General features: G+C 36.6%; 1 protein-coding gene across 4 annotated transcripts in view; it reads right to left on the bottom strand.

Moving 5' to 3' along the window:
- LOC125679014 (tyrosine-protein phosphatase non-receptor type 23-like) overlaps window positions 1-20,133 on the bottom strand; it is a 50,023-nt gene that overhangs the window by 16,550 nt on the left and 13,340 nt on the right. For all 4 annotated transcript variants that reach the window (XR_007371680.2, XR_008800733.1, XM_056157221.1 and 1 more), the window contains exons 5-22: window positions 19,864-19,998; window positions 18,167-18,328; window positions 16,422-16,580; window positions 16,188-16,246; window positions 15,935-16,014; window positions 13,865-13,979; window positions 12,863-12,928; window positions 11,467-11,606; window positions 11,178-11,269; window positions 10,853-11,057; window positions 9,431-9,591; window positions 8,349-8,500; window positions 7,171-7,364; window positions 6,419-6,711; window positions 4,614-6,039; window positions 2,948-4,294; window positions 1,874-2,010; window positions 1,176-1,325 (exon numbers count right to left, since the gene is read on the bottom strand). Coding sequence is in view for 2 of the 4 variants with exons in the window: in XM_056157221.1 (XP_056013196.1) it covers window positions 1,176-1,325; window positions 1,874-2,010; window positions 2,948-4,294; window positions 4,614-6,039; window positions 6,419-6,711; window positions 7,171-7,364; window positions 8,349-8,500; window positions 9,431-9,591; window positions 10,853-11,057; window positions 11,178-11,269; window positions 11,467-11,606; window positions 12,863-12,928; window positions 13,865-13,979; window positions 15,935-16,014; window positions 16,188-16,246; window positions 16,422-16,580; window positions 18,167-18,328; window positions 19,864-19,998 (5,073 nt within the window). In the remaining 2 variants the exon portion in view is untranslated. The remainder of the gene's footprint in view (window positions 1-1,175; window positions 1,326-1,873; window positions 2,011-2,947; window positions 4,295-4,613; window positions 6,040-6,418; window positions 6,712-7,170; window positions 7,365-8,348; window positions 8,501-9,430; window positions 9,592-10,852; window positions 11,058-11,177; window positions 11,270-11,466; window positions 11,607-12,862; window positions 12,929-13,864; window positions 13,980-15,934; window positions 16,015-16,187; window positions 16,247-16,421; window positions 16,581-18,166; window positions 18,329-19,863; window positions 19,999-20,133) is intronic.

Below are 20,133 nucleotides of genomic sequence, written 5' to 3'. Positions count from 1 at the left end.
GAGGATGACTTGCACAAAGTGCCAAGTGGTTCTGGAGAAGATAAAAAAGTCTGGAAAATTGTAATTGATAAGACAGTCTAAGGTCAATAACTTGTTAAAATAGGTCAATTGACACAAACCTGAACTTTATACAATATAAAGAGACATGCCAAAATGACGGAAGAATGAAATGACAGATGGAAAGGGGTAACACTACATGCCCTGAGCCATATCATTGAGGGCACATTTAAACATCCTCATTTACAGTAAACTAATGTAAAATGCCAACTCTCTTCATTATAACAGTAATTAACTATTCTATTCCATTTGATTTTCATTTAGTTGAATTTCTTCCAAATTATGAAATATAATTAATAACAGGGATACACTTTAATGAATTTATTTCAAATTATTTCTAAGGTACACGATTTTTGTTCTAATACACTGAATATTCAAAATTATTTACACTTGCACATCTCTCTGAAAGTGAAAGTGTTCCATATCTATATAACAGAATGTGTCTGTACAACTGTCACATCTATTGTGGTAATTTGACCTTTGACATTGACCACATTCTTTGACATTCATCTAAAATATCAATCTTGACCTTTCAATTGACCAAAAAAGAACTTTCTTGGTATATCTCAAAAGCAATGACTACAGTTACAGTTGCAAACTAGAAACATGACAAGGGCTCTGGAAATGAGTCTTCCTCTGCCTAATTCAAGTATTATGTAAGAAATTTATGAAAAAATTCCCAAGGAAATTTATGAAAATATTCTCAAAAAACCTTAGGTATTACATGCTGAATAAAGTGACGATACAGGTAGACAAAGCGATTGTTAAAGGAATCTGAGAATTACCTTTAAATTCTATGAAAATCTTCTCAAATAATCTCAAGTTATTACCTGCCATAAAAATGCTATTATCTTGTTAACATTGAAAATATATATAAGTCCTATAACTCTGTAAAAACAAAGTTGATCAATTTGAAAATTGCAAGGGGTGCTTCCTCTGCCTTATCCAAGTGTTATGTATAAAATTTATAAAAATCCTGCATGCCATAGAAAAGTGCTGATGAATGGACAGATGGTGGGGCCCTAACAAAACAGACAAAAAACAATTTGCTTCAGATTATCAATCTTGGGGGGCATACAATTAACTTCTATACGCATATTTTTTTAGTTGTGCAGTACCTGTGCAGTGAGTACTTTAGGGGTAAGCATGTGGTCAGTGGCAGATTTCTGGGGGATATTTGGACTGGTAGACAGGATGTCATCCAAAGAGGCAGTAGAGGCACTGGAATCTTGGCGCTTGTGAGACTTTGACTGTGGGAGAACTGGAATCTACAGACAATGCCAACATTTACAACATGAAGTGTGCAAGAAAATGTCCAACTATATTTTCTGTGAATACACCTAGTTCACACAAAATTTAACCCCAGTTTCATTGACAATAAAAATAATGAGGAAATTATGGAAGTGGAAAAGCAGACTTAACTGAAGTTAACTGATTTTGACTTTAATAACTCTTAAAAAAGAAAAGCAGAGAAATTTAAAGGAAGATTCTTGGGTCAAGATTTAAATTAAACACATGACTAGGAAAATCAAACCAAGTGTTAAAATAAACATAGATAGAAATATTGAATAGATACAACTTCTTAGCATGAGAAACTTTGAAATTAACAATACTGAGGTAAACTTTTTTAGTTTTCAATCATTAACCAATTTCTCTGAGATCCTTATTCCATTACTACTGCACTGTCACATAGGTTAATATTTTCAACAACTGACATTTGATTCCTAACTTTGCGAGTACTTTTGGTCATAAAAACATGGGGTATCATTCATCCTTATGACATTCACAAGCACTCTGTAAGTTTGGTGCCACTTACCTTGTTCGGTGGTGATAATGTTGACTGGGTAGTGGTCTCTGGTGGCTGATCACAAGGAACCGACTGTGGTTTGCTGACTATTAATGGCTGAAGCGGCTGCAATGGTGCAGGGATGGAATCAAACAAGCCTTGTATATCTATAAAAATATAAAAGGCTTCCACTTCATTTCTTCTAAAGTATAGAAGGGGTAAAAAAGATCACAAAAGCTCTGCTAGTTGGGGCATATCCCCTCGCAATGAGTGTGTACAAGCTTTTTCTATGATGTCCCATAGTGACCTCGACCTTTTGACCCCAAAATCAATAGGTTCTTCCTCTCTTGATAACAAAGCTACATGTGAAATACAACATCAATCAATGTAAAATACTCAAATGGTCCCATTACAATTCACAGTGAGAGGATACGATTTAAGAGCACTTTACTTCCCCATTTGGAATTCATATTATAAAAACATATTCATTTTCAAGGAGTATGATAAGAGCTCCATTTTCCCACCAAAATCAACATTTGTGCCTTTGTTTCAAAATCAAGCGTATTCTGTGCCAGAATCCCAGTGCAGTTCATTCATTTCAATTTGATCAAAATGATGTAAATCCAGCTTTCTGATGCGATTTTAACATAAGATTTCCATTTTCTATGCAGTTTTTCTGTTAGAAATCATCGAGCATAGGCATGGACAAGTTACCTATTATGCCAATTTGAAAGAATGATATTTTCAAAACCTGTCCTAACAGGACTAATACCCCCCCCCTCCCGGCACATTGGATGGTGCCCCCCCCCCCCCCCCCCCCCCCCAGCACATTGGATGGTGGGTAATAGTGAATTTGTGCTCATTGAAGAATAAAAACATTCTTTTGATAGGAAGAACTATGTTTTCTTGACTGTAAATATATGGGACAAATTATTGTGAAATTATATTGGACATCATCTTTTTTATAAAATAAAAGAAGATTGAGACTTTCTTTCAAGCTTTAAAACTTTGAGTTTTATGGGATCCCAGAAAAGCTGTTATACAAGGTATTTTCCATAAAGTAAGTAAGCAGCATCTTATAATTGATAACAAGCTTCTTATAACCTTGTTGATTTCCAGATGGCTTGTTCACATCCTGGCCCTGGGCTGGATAGAAGGTATTAGGTGCTGATTGTCTGGGTTGATATGATTGACAAGAACCACTACTTGGTTGCTGGTATGAATTTCCACTGGCTGTCTGTTGGTATGCACTCCCACTGGGAGTTTGATACAGTCCACCAGAGGACATTTGGTATGTGGCTCCACTGAGAGGCTGAGATGATCCACTGACAGAAGATTGATATTGGAATCCTGCCCCAGATGACATCCATGTCTGCTGTTGTTGTTGCTCTTGTATCTGACCTTGTTGAGGTACATGCTGCTGTGGCATTTCTTTTGGTGGCATTTGTTGAGATGGCACTAGTGTTGGCATCGTTCTTTGGTATGGCATCCTTGGTTGGGGTTGTTGTTGTTGTTGAGTCACTTGTTGTGGCTGTTGTGGTACAGACACCGGATAGCTATTCATGCTTTGTTGAGGTTGTGATTGTCCGGATGCTTGCTGTTGGTAATACATCTGTTGACTTGTTTTCTGACTATAGTTTGTCTGTTGAAAATTTCCACCTTGACCCTGTTGGACATATTCTGATCTTTGCTGTGGTTGTGCTTGAGATTGCATGCTATACTGATGCTGTCCTTGCTGGGGTTGCATTTGTTGCTGGGACTGAAGTTGTTGTGATGTTTGTTGCAGTCCTTGTTGGGGTTGCATTTGTTGCTGGGACTGAAGTTGTTGTGGTGTTTGTTGCAGTCCTTGTTGGGGTTGCATTTGTTGCTGGGACTGAAGTTGTTGTGATGTTTGTTGCAGTCCTTGCTGGGGTTGCATTTGTTGATGGGACTGAAGTTGTTGTGATGTTTGTTGCAGTCCTTGCTGGGGTTGCAGTTGTTGCTGGGACTGAAGTTGTTGTGGTGCTTGTTGCTGTCTCTGCTGCATGTTCGGATAATTAGCTTGATTACCATAAACATTTGCTGTAGCAGTCTGAGTTGGAGCTAGGCTTCCAGACCTATTCATGTACCCCTGTGTAGAGCTTTGCATTTTATTCATCACATTAAATGCCTGAGATGAACTCATATAAGATGGCCCCGCCTGGAATTCAGGCCTCTGTTGAGGAGGATTTTGCATCTGTGGATGTTGCTGACGTGTTGTTTGTGATATCGAGGACTGACTCACATTGGTTGCAGTGTAGCTGGTGGATGGAAGAGGACCATATCCTAGGTGTCCATATGTAAGAACTGGAACAGAATTGCTCTGAGCGGGATTCTGTGTACTCATACGACTTGTAGCTAGAGTAGGCATTGATTGATGGGTGCTAGCATAGGGCATTCCTGTTTGCATATATGCTCTTCCAGAAACATTTCCTGAAATAAGAAAAATGTAAGGATAATTTCTTACTATACAACACTATGTTCATCATCATTACCAAGTCCAGTTGTGGAAAAATCAACCTTAACCTAAGACATGACCTGTTTTATAGCTTTAATCACTAAGTATGAAGTTTTTATCTTGTATAATTCAGTCTTAAAGTTGTAGACAGGCAAACATACAAACGGAAAATAACAATGCCCAATATTCAATCTAAGAGGCATAGAAATAGTGCATCATCTTACTTTCAGGAGGTATCAATCAAATTATATGGATATCATTCAAATCTTGTTTCAAGAAAATTGATAATTTTACCTGTTTGATATCTGGGATCTTGCTGAGAATTATTGGCCTGTTGTTGAGATTGCTGGGATTTTGCATCCCACTTTGTATGTTGAAGTGCTGGCCCATCTGACTGCTGAGGGGCATATTCTTGATGACTATGGGCTTGGTGACCATAAGCTAAGTTTTGATCTCCGCTGTCTACAGTTTGGAATTTATTGTCACTGTGACTGAAGGACTGAGCAGGTCTCGATTGGTAGGTACTAGCATATGGCATCCCCAACTGAAAGTTGTCAGAATGAGATTTTCCTTCAATGGTAGGATCAATCTGGTTGTTCACGTACATATTTTTGTTAGGGACAGTCTGATTCATCATTTGTTCCTTGTTACTCGGCTGCTGACTGGCATACATGTTCTGCTGTTGATTGTATTGTTGAGCACTTGGGACAGCTGAAACTAGCTGAGGTTGATACAATTGTTGATTTGGGTTTTCAACACCCTGAAATTGTGGGTGACGAAATTGTTGTGGTTGTTGACTGGGGATTCTTTGTGAGGGAGGCTGCATCTGATTTTGATAATATTGCCCCGTCTGCTGATTACCTCCCCCTGTAACTTGTTCAGTCGAAAGACTCTGGCCGTAATTGTCCATCTGCATTGGTGTCTGACTTCTCCCTACATTAGCCTGACTGTGCTGAAACTGACTAGCAGGAAGCTGACTGCTTACATATGGTTGTTCAGAGGAGGAACTGGATGCAGCAAAATTACTCTGTTGACCTGCCATCATGTGCTGTGACGACTGAGGAGTATGTTGACGTCCATGAACCATACTATTAGAATACCCTGTATCCACAGACTGTTGCACCTGTCTCGGGTCACTTTGGATGTAATTGGTGGGTGGCTGTGAGGGCATTGCTCCTGGCCTGCTTGGATTTATGGTGTTCTGTGGACCAGAATACTGTTGTGTCTTTCCTAAGAAAGCTTGATCATGAGGTCCTGTCATTTGGCCTGGAGGTACACTCTGATACCCAGGCCTCTCCTGAGGTAGACTATAGAACTGGGCAGTCTGACCCTGGGAAGGATATCCTTGACCATAACCTACTGGGAGGCTATGGTAATCTTGACCCTGTGCTCCACTTAGATTCCCAGCTCGAGGTGCTGGACTTAATGACTGTGATCTGAACTGTTGTCTTGGCACTGGGCTATGGGCAGGAGAAGAGTGTGTAGGACTTAGGGCTGGACTCTGACCAGGAGAGGAGTGTGGTTGACCTACATCCACATGAGCTGGACTAAAAGCGGGCCTTGTGGAGAACTGTGACATTTGTTGGCCTAATGTGGGAGAAACCGATTGGGCTCTTACAGGTTTCTGGCTTCCTGCAACTGCAGGAACTTGTGGGATTGATGGATTTTGCTGATCTGTTCTTGGCAGATAGCTACTTAAGTCTCCTTGATTACGGAAGATCTGCAATGTTAATAGAAAAGTGTTAAACATCTCTCTATTATTCTTGTCATAATTAAATTGCTTCTTTACCTAAATTCATAACTATGTTTTATTGTGATTAAACAACAAACCAAGAGAATAAAATATAATATACATGTGTGCATGAATTTAAATACAACAATTTCTGGTAGACTATTAGAGTTGGATGTAAGAAAATTTCATTTGCTAAAAGTGTACTTACATGTATTTTGAATAGTGCATTTCAAATTCAGTGATGCACTAATCAGTTATGAATTTGTGTTATTGTGTTCTGTGATAATGCTGTAGAGCATTCTTGCTTCAGCACCAAAGGAACTAAAATATTAATCCCACAATAAAAGCACATATGGTGTTGAATTACCTGAGGTTGAGGAGCAGATCCGGGTAAATCTGGCACACTCCCTGGCACCAATCCAGGATTTATAGCAGTACTTCTCTTGTTTTTATCCCTATCTTTACCAAATGTCTTTGGTTTCATGAATGGCAGATAGTCCTTCAGTTTGGGTCCTTCAAATCCAGGAATAGTGTTCAGTGTTGGCAGAGGTTGTGGGGGTATGGTTGCAGTGGGAAGGGAACTATCAGAAGAATTCGAGGAGCTGGTGGGGTCTGGAATTGTATTGTCTGGCTTAGGGGCCATTGGTCTTGGAGGGGGTTCTGAAAAAAAATATTCGTGTTCTGAAATTTTCAATCATTATCAAAATACATCCTGTGTTTATTTACTTTACAGTTAGTTGCTCATGTTGGATTTCATTCCATATGAAAATTAGCACATGTAATGATGGTTTGTTAGCACACTTAGAAAGACAAAGCACAGTTATACAATGTCTAATCTGACAACTAATGACAGGCATTTCCTTAATGTGTCGCAGATGTAAACAATAACAATACAGAACTACTTAACATATGTAGGACATCTATTTTAATGGCTGGAAATTCCAACAGAAATGAAAGTGAAATGTAAATATAAGAAATACATTTCATGATTGAAAATAAATGAGTATGAACTGAATCCCTCTGGCAAACTTTTCATGAAGCGCTAACACGCATCATGAAGTACGGTGACGGGAAGCGCCCTCATGTATTTTCAGAACTGAAATTGATTTGATAATTAACCTTTTGGTTTATGTCTGTTCATGATCTGCTCTCTTTCCTCAGCTTGAATTTTACACAGTCCTCGACAGCGAGTCAGGAGTTTGGAAACATTACTCTCCAATTTTCTGTAAAACTCCTGTCCTTTCTGTGATTTTGCTAGCAAATCCTCATACACATCGAAAGAGTTGATCAGATCTTTGATCATCATCTCCCTCCTACAAATAACGAATATATATCCATAAATAAAGATTAACACCATGTCCAAAGGTAGATGCAGAACTCCTACCTGTCTAAATATTTTAGAATAGGGAAATACAGTTCTGTTGTTATTGAATGCAAAGGTACATAAAATCACAACTCAGTATTTATCAGGAAACAATGCATCATCATACATTAGACTCATCAAATAAACAGATGCATTAGCGCAATCTAATGGAATTTGTTGTGTGGGCCATTCCGGGTCGAGGCTTCATTGCTGTTACCACAAATGTGCGCATCCTCGCAGCCCTTGGAGAACAAGTCCACTTATTCAAATAGGCATTTGAAGCCAAATGCATGCCATTCAAACAGTCTGAATTTACTATTACCCCAGTCATGAGGCCGTGAATATTGTGGCCTTACACTAAATATTAATTTGTTTTTAAGGTTTTATCTAATTTTTCCCCCATTCAAGTAACTCAAATACTGACTGGTAAATATTTGTTCAGACCAGTAAATTTCATCAACTCACTGGTCCACTTGACCAGTAAATTTTTTTAAATTCCAAAACTCTGGTCTCATAATGGCTGACTTCCTGTAGAAATTTGAATGAAAATATAAATATCAGCAATATGTACATTCCTTTTAAATATAATTGCCTAGCAAGGTAGCTCAGTAACTTCATATGTAGACTGCGGATCTGCAGTTCATGCACTTGAGTCTTGCAGGGCTTTGATTTTGTCCCCTTGATTATTAACTACTCAAACTGCATTTTTAAATTAAATAAGGTAAATTTGAAACTTTTCAATTTCAAAATATCATTGTTCATATCCTCCACTTTCCATCCATATCAAATTTCTCTGGTGTCTTATTCCTCGTTAAGTGTTGGAGGAGATTTTGCCATGCTCCTTTGTAAAATCTACCACAGCAACCTCATAACATCATTATGATCAACATACTTGAAATAAATAATTAGCTTTTCAAGAAATATTTAGATTTACCTTGCAGCAACATCACCAACTTTCCTTCGGATGTGAGCATATCTAACATTAGTATCAGTGAGAGCTCTGAGAATGTTGTCCTGGGCTGTCAAATTCTGTTGAATCACTTCCTCCAACTTCTTATGCTTCTGAATCTCCCGATCAAACATAACCTGGGAGAAGGAAAACATTGGGAATACTTTTACAACTTTTCATGACTACTGCACAGCATAACTCACACGAAAAGTGTTACATTGAGCAAATCAAAACAGGTAGGTAGAGATATTGGGGGAAAATCATCTTAGAATTAAAGATTTCTGGTACAAGCAAAAATTGGAAATAGAAAATTTTTCTCAGATGTAAACCCCTGCACTATTTTTAAATTCAGCCATTCTTTCATGGGATGCCATCTCCCTAACTGTTGGCGGTACTTTGGTCTAAATACTGAAAATTCTGTAAACATAGACAAAGACTTGAGATTGATTTTGTAACAGTTTTTAGAGATGGGCATACCTACCATGATGCTGACTGATGAAGGAATTGTAGAAACATTAAGTAGTGTTAAAGAACCTGATCAGAGTCTGAGGAGAAGGAGACTACACAACCTCACGTACCAACGGAAGGAGAGGAAAACTACACAACCTCACGTACCAACGGCATGAGAGGGAAACTACACAACCTCATGTACCAACAGCATGAGAAGGAAACTACACAACCTCACATACCAATGGCAGGAGACGGAAACTACACAATCTCTCATACCAATGGCAGGAGAGGGAAACTACACAACCTCACATACCAATGGCAGGAGAAGCTAAAGGGGCCATCAAAACAGTTTCCACAAAAGTCTATTCATATATGAAATTAAGTGAGTGTGTACAGTAAATATGCTTAATTGTGGTAATAAAATGACAAGACTTATTTTATTCATCCGGTTATTTTTTGATATTGAGAAAGGTCAACCTCTTTAAAATGCCAAATTGGCTTGGACAAAAGCTGCCGAAAGATCAAGGTGACACTGTACTTGATTTGCAAAAATAGAGGGCTTTGCATTCTAATAGTTTAAGGTAGTTTGGTTTGCCCTGGATTTGTTAAACTTTCACCTGTTTGTTGGATCCTTCCAGTGTGACAATCCTGTTTGTGATATCATCCTTCTGAACCTCAGTCCGAAATTGTTCCTCCAACATACCTCTTTGGGATTTCATTTCTTCCACCTTTGATATTAGTCTCTGGAGCTCTTTCACAACAGTCTCATCTTCCGGGGCTACAAATGAACAGGCAACGAAGCATTCCTTTAGTCAATAAATCTAATCTATCATATCACATTTGAACAAGGGCTTTATAACTGCAGAATTGTCCAAAAATACTTATAATTAAAAACAAGATGTGTTTGTGAAACACAAATGCGCCCGATAATGGCCAATTCCGAAGATGGCCAAGGTCACAAGGGCAAATATCTTGGTACCAGTAGAAAGATCTTGTCAAAAGAAATGCTCATGTACAATATGAAAGCTCTAATATTTACCATTTAGAAGTTATGACCAATGAAAAAAAAAAAATTAAAGTAGGTCAAATGTCAAGGTCAAAAGGTTCAATACCAACGGAAAGATCTTGTAACAAGGAATACTCATGTGAAATATCAAAGCTCTATCTCTTACTGTTCAAAAGTTATTAGAAAGGTTAAAGTTTTCAAAAAGTAGTTCAAACTCCAGGGTCAAGGTCACAGAGTCAAAAATGTTGGTACCCACGGAAAGGTCTTGTCACAAGGAATACTCATGTGAAATATCAAAGCTCTATCTCTTACTGTTCAAAAGTTATTAGCAAGGTTAAAGTTTCAGACAGAATAACAGAATTACAAAATGACAGACAGGACAAAAAAATAGATAAACAATAAAATCAAAGAGCTGCATAAATATCTATATTACAGACACAGAGATATTTCAATGATGAATAACATGTGTTTGTGAAACAGTGAATGGTAGCAAAGTTGATCATTATGACCAAGGTTTAAGTTTTTAAAAGTAGGTCAAATCCCAAGGTCGAAAACTTTGGTATTCAAAGAAAGGTCTTCTCACAAGGAATATACATGTGAAACATAAAAGCTCTAGCACTAACTGTTTAAAGATTATGGCCAAGGTTAAACTTTTTTAAAAGTAGGTCAAACACCAAGGTCAAGGTTATGAGGTCAAATATTTTGCTACCCAAAGAAAGGTCTTGTCAAAAGGAAGGCATAGGTGAAATAAGAAAGCCCTAAAGTCATGACCAAGGTTAAAGTTTTTCAAAAGTAGGTAAATACCCCAAAATCAAGGTCACATGGTCAAAACTTTTGGTATCAAAAGAAAAGGACTTGTCACGACATGTGAAATATAAAAGCCCTATCACATCCATTCAAAAGTTTTGGCCACAGTGAAAGTTTTTTGTGGACTGACAGACAGAGAGACCAAATACTATATACCAATGCATCTCCGATTACAGGGGCATAAAAACACATGAAATTAATGACGTTTTCAAGTTCTGGTACTGACTCTTTTCTTTGTCTTTGGAGGGTAATGTATTTTTGATGTCTTCAATGGGACCTCCAAGAAGTCGTAGATTTGTAATGTGAGCATTCATGGCTTTATGGAGGTCACTGTTGGACTGACTCCCCTTCTTGTGTCCCTCAGAAAACAAAGACAGCTCTTTTCTGATGTTTTCAAACATTGGATTTTGTGATCTTTTTCCAAACTGTGCCTACAAAAAGAAAGGGCAACATGAGAGAGGATAAAGCTGTCAAATATACCTGTAACTACTGCACTATGAATTGTGTGAAGACAAAGTATACTGAAGGGTATAGATGTTGAAATTATGAACCTGAAACTTTTCTTCCTCACTGACATCATCATTCAGCAGCTGGGTGATTTCCTGCAAGGACATATCAACTTCTGTTGCCATATTGGAGACACCTACAAATTGCACAACAGCATATAGATAAATTCATAATTGTATACTAATATTTCACAATCTAAATTGACCAGGGATATCATCAGTTTGCTGCTTTAAATCTAATTAGTATAATGGTATATACAATGAAGCAAAGAAGGATTTCCCCAGTGTCCTCAATTTCTCTTTAAAACTGGCTATATATGGAAATTTGAACTACCTGCCATGGCATCCACCAGATCTTTAATGGCGTTTGGCTTGACAGACACAGCAGCACATTTTTCTAGTAGAGATTGTGGTAGGTTCTCAGGCTCATAGCTTAGACTGGATTGCTCAATGTTCAAGGAGGAGATGAATTGTCTAAAATAGTATACAGTATAAGTAAAATTTTTAGTGAAGATTTAATTTTGGTAATAAGCGAGAGCGACGAGATCACTAAAATTGAATGTCGCGAACAATTTATTCCATATCAAAGGTAATAGTAATCTTTCTTGAAAATATGAAGTTGCTAAAATTAGCTCTCGCTAAATAAATAAAACCATTTTTATGGGAAAATCGCAAAATTTGTGTCTCACCAAAATTTCCACCTACCGGGAGTAAACGGTATTCCATTTGATTTTTTGATAACTTATGAAATATAAAGCATTGTCAAAATCATTTTTTAATTTTGTACTTGAATAGTGAGAATAGGCTATTTCTTTGTTTTTCTGTTTTGTGTCCACATGCGAGTAGGTTTTGAACCCCCAAAAATGCAAAACAAACAAAACAAAAATCTCTATAAAAAACATCTATTTTTAGTGGTTGAAATATTAAAACATTATATGTAGGATTTTTAACATACCTCCAACAAATCAAAATCATGAAAACGTTTCGTTTGAAGTACACATATGTGGTTTATGTTCCCTATCCCATAATTTGATTAACGTGTTATCTCCCTTTGTATTTACGGGGGTGGAAGGTGACCATACTATCATATACTTGAGGGGCTACACTTAACGAGTTCAAAGGACAGTTTGGGCATGAAATTTCGAAGTCTGAGCAATGTCGGATAAGACGCTAATAAAATGTTTCGCTGCACAAACGGTGACAGACAAAATGCAGTGAAAGTTAATCTAGGGATTAAATGTGCAGATGGGTGTCGTTTATTTGTACTAGAGAAATTTTGTTTTTTTCCATGTAGACATCAAATCGAGGTTTATATATGAACTTGTGAAGCACTTAGTACTATCTTAAGCTTTCAAATTATAATAGGCATAAGTATTGCGATGTGAATTTATTGAATTTTCATTGTTTTGTGAATGCAAAGGTATTGCAATGATCTCACTGAATCTAGTCATTATTTTCTATTTTACACTTTGTTGAGTACTTGTTTAGTTAATAAATGAAATAAATTAAATTTTTGTTATGTTTCATGTCCATCCAACATGCAGAGGCAATTTAGTTTTTTTAAGCTTGTTTTTTTCCCCCCCTGGCTGGTAGGTAGGTTTTACAATTTTGAACTGACGCAAAACAGGGACACCCCCCCCCCCCCCCCCCCCCCCCCCGAAGAAATGGTCTTACATGTATTAGTCCTAAAATAAATATTTCATACCTTTCAAAAAACAAACTTTACTTACACTAACTCAGCATTTTTCTCCTCTATCAGCCCACATACTCTTCTCAGAAGTTTGGCTTTCTCTTCGCTGTAATGAAACAGATTTATCTAATATACACCTACTAATCAAACATAATACGGTTTAAATTTGGTGATTATTATTTTGGCTATATTGAACCTATCATCAAAATACGAATAAAATTACCATCACACCAAATAACAAAACAAAACTCACAACTATACAGAATGTCCTTGACTTAATCCTTGACATGAAGAAGTACCCCCCCCCCCCCCCCCCCCCCCAGCAATGTATCTTGACTTAATCCTTGACATGAAGAAGTACACCCCCCCCCCCCCACACACACACACAACAATGTATCTTGACTTAATCCTTGACATGAAGAAGTACACACACACACCCAGCAATGTATCTAGCAAGTATTTGGCTGTATGATCAAAACATAAATTGTATTTTATATTTTATTATATGACCTTGACCTATGACAATAAGACCAAGAATAAGTTCACAGCTGAACTTTATCTCTCCTCCTGTCATCTCTAAAGCAATTATGAAAAGTAAAACTGCAATGGTACTCTTTATATCAATAACACCATCACATTAAACCCAATAGGGATATTTTCTTCCCTATCTGCCATCTTTTAAGCATATATGAAACTTATTAAAAGGTAGAATGGTATTCTTTATATGGTGTCCACAATATTGTTACATTCAAATACTGACAGTGACCTTGACCTATAACCCATAAATCTAAGTAATCAAACCTGAACAGGTAAATTACTACATTGTACATGTATAACAATGATCAGAAAGACCTGTTCATACAGGTGTGCTTACTATTTGCAATCACGACACCGACATTCCTTTATGCATAATTAAATCAACCTGCTCAGCATATTGCAGCTTTAATCCTGGCATCTAAACAGGAAAGAACTTGATATTTCCACCTGGTAAATCACTTCATAATCTTTGAATTGAACCCTAAGCATCTTTATGAATTATTACCTGTAAAGTGAAGAGGCCTCATGGGCCTCCATCGGAACTAGTTTCTGAAACAAGTCTGGGCCAGACACTTCCGGATCACTGGGGTTAAAGGTGATACCCTTTACAAGTGCAGCGCCTGTAACACAAACAATGGAAGAATTCAACAATGGATTATCCAGTTTTTGATATTAATACCGTATAAAGGGTGTTTTATGCGGATGAAAATTTTTGGGATCCGATCCCTAAAACGTAGCAAGTTGTATTCTGTATGTACAATATACTGATCTATACCTATATGTAGATATATATCTTTTGCGATACTAATTTTTGCGGATTTTTTCCATCCAGAAAATTCTGCCAAAAAATGGACAACCGCAGAAAATACCAGTTATATGGGAGGGTTATTTCTTATGATACCGAAGAATCATTTTTTTTAAAGGGTCAAGTTGCAATTGCTTAAAAAAATATGTATGTTTCAGGTGCTGGTTTTTCTTTATTGTAACGAAAGGAAGCAGAGGTGAGCAAGCTCACATACCCCATGCTCCAACATTGCTTGACAATGCCTCACATAATGAATGGTAATGCTATGCATTACTGCAAGAACAGGACAGACGGACTCAAAATTCAAAGTTCAATCAGTGCTCCAAGTCACATCTGCTATCAGGTCGCAAAATGGCGACCTAGAAATATTTCTGGTAGCCATTTTCAAATTTCTAGTCGCCATGTTCAAAATTTCTACTCGCCATGGTAAAAGATTTTGTAAATAAGACCTACAAGTTTTTTTTAATTTGAATATCTTTCAAGAAACAATCTACACCCATGTATGCGTTTTGTTTGTTTTATTTTTAAACTGAATAGAAATGTGCTGTGAAACATGCTGGATGCTAACAAGTCAAGTATTTACTCTGGCAAAAGTTGTATTGCATTGGGTCATCCTGTGTATTTTGCAGTACGCTTCTGGGGAAGAAAACCCAGCGTTCTACACAAGGATTTGCTTTAAAGTCCTTAAGAACACTACATCCCGAGTTTGTAATTGTCTGTGAAAATCAGCAGCAACAGTTGCACCGCTCGACTTACTGCTAATAATGCAGTCACGGAGAAGACGTGTCTCTTACTGTTACCGTGAAGTCACACTTCCACATTTGAAAGTTGTACACCAGGTCGTGGTGAAATCGGACAATGGGTGTCCAGAAATGGTGGAAGTTGCTGGCTGATTGGCCTCACAAATTCTGCAAAACATTTTGCAATCTCTGTATATCAACCACGAAAATTCCTTCAGCCATTAGGACTAGGGTTCTTCCTTTACTTTTGCATTTTCTTTAGACACAGCTACGTCATCTTTAAATGCAGAACTTTCTCCGTGTGATTCTTGAATTTCTTCGTTACATGTACTAGGTCTAGGCTTCTACTTTTAACTACTGATAAATCCAAAGTGCTTTAACACTCGTTTTACCGCCATCTTGATTGCTTTCAAACGCTGTTTTGACCGAGACTGAAAAATATTTAATCAGACTTCCGATCCCGATTACAAAATTTTACTGAATGCCCAATTTTTTCCACTCGCAAAAATGCGACTTAGATATAATCTCTAGTCGCTAAATCGATTTTCTGGTCCGACCGTTTTACTCACAACTTGGAGCACTGTCAATAGGGGCATAATGAATCAGAATTTTCTGGGAATATGCACATCTACACAGTGTGTCCATATTAAATACAAAGTTTCAAGAAATTCTGTTGAGCAATCTCAGTGGAGTTGCACTGACAAGAACTGGACATATGGACTCAAAATTCTAAGTTCAAAAGGGACATAACTCCAAGAGAAATAACTGAATCAGAATTTCCTGGGAATATACATATCTACACAGCGTGTCTTTATTAACTACATTGTACCAAGTCTCACGAAATTTTGTTAAATGGTCTCAGAGGAGTTGCGCTGACAAGAAAGGGACTGATGGATAGGTCAAAAACATTATACCTTCTGCAACTTCGATGCTTGGGGTATAATTACCCCTTCCCCTTCCTGCAATTTTTACAAAACGATATTAGTATTCCCTTATTATTCTCTGAATGAATGCGTCACATTACATGTACCTTTTACTTCTGGTAGACCTGCTAGATCTGGAACCTTATCATGGTACACGAAATCATTATCCTTCTTAGCTGATTGGTATCTGTTAAAATATCATATACATACAAGTATTTAGCATTTGACTTATACATGGTGATAAGAAAATGTATATTTTATTAGGATTTTAACTTTTTGGGGCCAGTTTATGAAAATTATACACCACAAGCCTCCTTATTTCCTTGGACAAATTTGAAAATTGCATGTGTGTATACGCACTTTCCTCCCACCACATCCATGGCAAATCGGAAAGATTCTTGAAAGTCACCACCTTCACTCTGTAAAATCACACCAAGAGTTTACTTACCTAAACATACATTGTATCACTTTTATTCATGGTAATTTAACCAATGTTCATATTGGAAACGAACTAGGCAATTGCTAACCTATAGCCCATGTTATAAAACAACGGAGTATAAAATTATTGACAGCATTTGTGTACTGATGATCTACCTTGCCCAGCTTGATACAGTCATTGAGCTTGTTAAACGCCACAGTGTAGTATGCCAAGCACTCGCCCCACTTCTGGTGGTCTTCTGATTGTTTTCCCATGTAGAAGCTGGTGATGCACTCATAAAACTGGCTCTTCAATTCCATTCTTTTCTTCCACTCCTACAAAAATGGAAAGTATCCCTTATAATATAAAGCTGTTTTTCTTGGACAAATCCTTTAAATGTCCAAACTTAAAAAAAAACCCAATTATAATGAATATCTGAAAATACTAAAAAAGGGCAAAATCACAAGATCAGAGGAATATGGAAGATGTGGGAGTGTCTCTGCTCCTATTTGAAAGTCTATGTCCAACTTTGTTCCCATTGACATGTGCTGAAGCATTATCGTGATGGAAAATAATGTTTTCTCGATTTGAATAAAGTTCCGGTCTTTTTTTCCTGTCAGAGCCCATTCACAAAATCCTGAGATTAGACTTTATACAAGTAAAATAGCAAAGTTATATATACTTAATGACATTTATTGGTCCAATATTGTCAATTTATTCTAGTGTTTGAGAAACTATTTCAAAAATATATAAACAATGCACATTTATTTTAGATTCAGACTGATAAACTTAAATTCTAGTATGTAACCCGGAGAGATTCAAACAAATCAAAATACCTTTGAGTAGTAACAGGAATTAATAGGCTGTCCCTTGGGTAATTTTGAACAATTTTACATGCATAAAAAATATAGGATGAACATATGCTTTTCATAAGAGGTAGTTACGAGGTTGCCGAAACGGGAACATATTTCCATTTCCAGCGGGACTCTAATGGCTTCCCATCCATTACGGACTTCAATTCAAGATTTTGACCTATACATATTGTTCCTTTCACGGATCTGCGCTGTCATACATCACAAGTCTTTTAAATGAATACAAGCCGACCATTACGGTCAGAATCGAAGTCGCGATTTGTGGTGCCAAAAATCAGAACCAAAAAATACGGACAACGCCAACTCAGCTGGGCTGCAGCACATCTCTGGAATAACCTTCCAGATGACATCAAGAAGTCAACATCTTTTAAAATTTTCAAAAAACATCTTAAAACTCATTTTTATGAATTAGGTTTTTAGATAATGACATATATAAAACTGTGACCATTTTAATTATCACCCCCCCCCCCTCCTTTTTAGCTGTCAATTTTAAAAATAGTTTTTTTAGTTTGATAATTTTACTGATATAAGATGTCATACTGTCATTTAATTGTGTTTTATTGTTGCATTCCTCTTCTCACTCTTGTTAAGCAAGTAATCTGTGTTATATAAGGTGCTATATGAATTTTATTATTATCACTATAATAAAATCTGGAAACTTTAGCTTTTTCAGGAGAGGGGGAGTCGGACCCTCTCCAATGGCTTGATGTCTGCTTCATATCTGGGTCATAATGATGAAGCCAGCTCTCATTAGCGGTTATCATTATGTTGAGGAATGTCTAATTCTTCTCTCTTCCATCACCGTAAGAACAGTTTTGACTGATCTAGTCTCCTGACTTTTTTTGGATACTTGAATGATTAATCATGTGTACAATGGCCTGATTAAGAAGTGTGCAAACTTAAAAATTCTATCTTGCACAATACCGATTTTATTGATCACCACTTGTCAATTTCAACATCAAACTTTGTATTCTAGTAGTTACCTAATTGGAGGATTTTTTCAGGTACAAAGCATTTCAGATTAGACCATTAAGTTTCAGTATACATACCTTGTTTTTACGAGATGGCACAATTCCCTCTTTGTTGGCGGGTTCTAATGATTTTAAAGCAAGGCTGTGAAATTCCACAATCTGAGTTGAAACTTTGGCTGTAATTGAGCTCTTTCTGCTGTCAATCATTGACTTCTCAAGAATACACTCCTGTGCCTGTGCCTATCATAACAGGAAAGGATCTTTATTTTAGCAGTCTTAATATTCTAGCCCTTTTCATGCTAACTTTGTGCTAATATATGTACATGTACAACACTAAGACATGTCTCAAGCATGTACTTGTCCAAAAAAATGTACTGTACATCAAATTCCAAAATGTGGAAATTTAGGATCGTCTTAATACCTTTGTGTGAGGAAAATAGGCCAAATTTTGAATTAAAAACCAGTTAGTATATTAAATGAAAACAGCAAAATGTACAACACATTCCAAAATGTGCAAATTTATGATGACACTATGTGAGGAAAATAAGCTAAATTTTCTTTATTCTGATAACATCATAAAAGCAATTACTATTCATTAAGGAAAGGGTATTTATAGGCTATGCCTTTGCCTAATCCTATTAAATTTTTTATGGAATAAAATATTGTTTAAAACCAAAAGTACAATTACAGTATAAATGACAACAGCACCCATCTCCCTCTCTCTTGCAAAACAAAAAATTAGAAGAAAAAAAATTAAAAGAAAGATAAAATCTTATTATTTCATGAAAGAGATCAACTCCCATACCATTTCAATTTGTCTATGGTCATTTGGAAGACATGGCATCAAAAACTCTCAAATTGCAAATTTTCATGAATGTTCTTTGTCAGAATACATGAGTACAGCTTAGGACAAACAAAACTTAAGCATAGCATACTGAATCAGGGTTATTTATGTCAAAATACTGAATGAAATGGCCAGGAAAACATCATTGTTTGGATATTATAATTCTAAAATCTACAGAGGAAGATCATAATATTATATAAACAAAGTAGCATCTGAATGATGGCTTTTGAAATTTCAGCATTTTCATTTACCCGATACTCCTTTCATTACGCAATCAACAAAACTTGAGAATGTTTGCATATTTAAATGATATAGTGTGGTCTTGTTATTCTTGAACAAAGCTTTTTTTTTTTTTTTTACAATTCCCAACACATTCTCATGTAAAACTTTGAATTATTATTTTCGCCCAACCCTTCCACCATGGTCCATGATTTGATGAAATATGAACCTGTACTACATCAGAATGCTTGCATATTGATATGACTGATAATGGTCAGACTTATTTTTGCATATTCCATGTAAAATTTTGATCTCCTATTGTGGTCCAACACTACCTCCAGGGACAATGATTCAAACATACTTGAACCTGCACTATCTGAAGACTGCATACTAATCAAGGTCATGTTCTTGAGATTTTAAAATTTTCTCCCCATATGTCTACGTTAAATTTTGAATCCATTTTGTGACCCAAACCTACCCCAGGGAATTGATTTGAACTTGAATCTGCACTACCTGAGAAAGCATATTAATATTACTATGACTATCCCTGCTGCTCTACAGAATAAGATTTTCCCCTATATAGTCTTTAAGTAAAGTTTATAGATGGACGCTGAATCTTTCAGCTCTGGTGAGCTAAAAGGAGTACAAAGAGATCTTAACATTTCTTTTTATCATAGAGACAATACTGTTAATTAAGATCCATATTATTTACCAACATAAGATTGATGTGAAATGTCAAAAGGTCATGTGAAAAGTCCAGACTCATCATGGCTGATCCAAAGTGGTCTCGAAGATATTCAAAAGCTCCCGAGGCGCATTGAAAATGAGTGCAAGCCACCTTCATACTCTGAAACACGAAACAATATACATTTTACCACGAAGCTTCATGTGATTTCATTGAATGTCATAAAATTTTATTGTTTAGACAACTGTTTCCTTGATAAATAAATTTGCTAATAGTTAACTCTATCTCTTTCCTTGT

Source organism: Ostrea edulis, chromosome 2, assembly GCF_947568905.1.
Source record: "Ostrea edulis chromosome 2, xbOstEdul1.1, whole genome shotgun sequence".
Lineage (NCBI taxonomy): Eukaryota > Metazoa > Mollusca > Bivalvia > Ostreida > Ostreidae > Ostrea > Ostrea edulis.
Note: the sequence above shows the minus strand (reverse complement) of the source record. Positions and strands in the feature narration are given on the sequence as shown.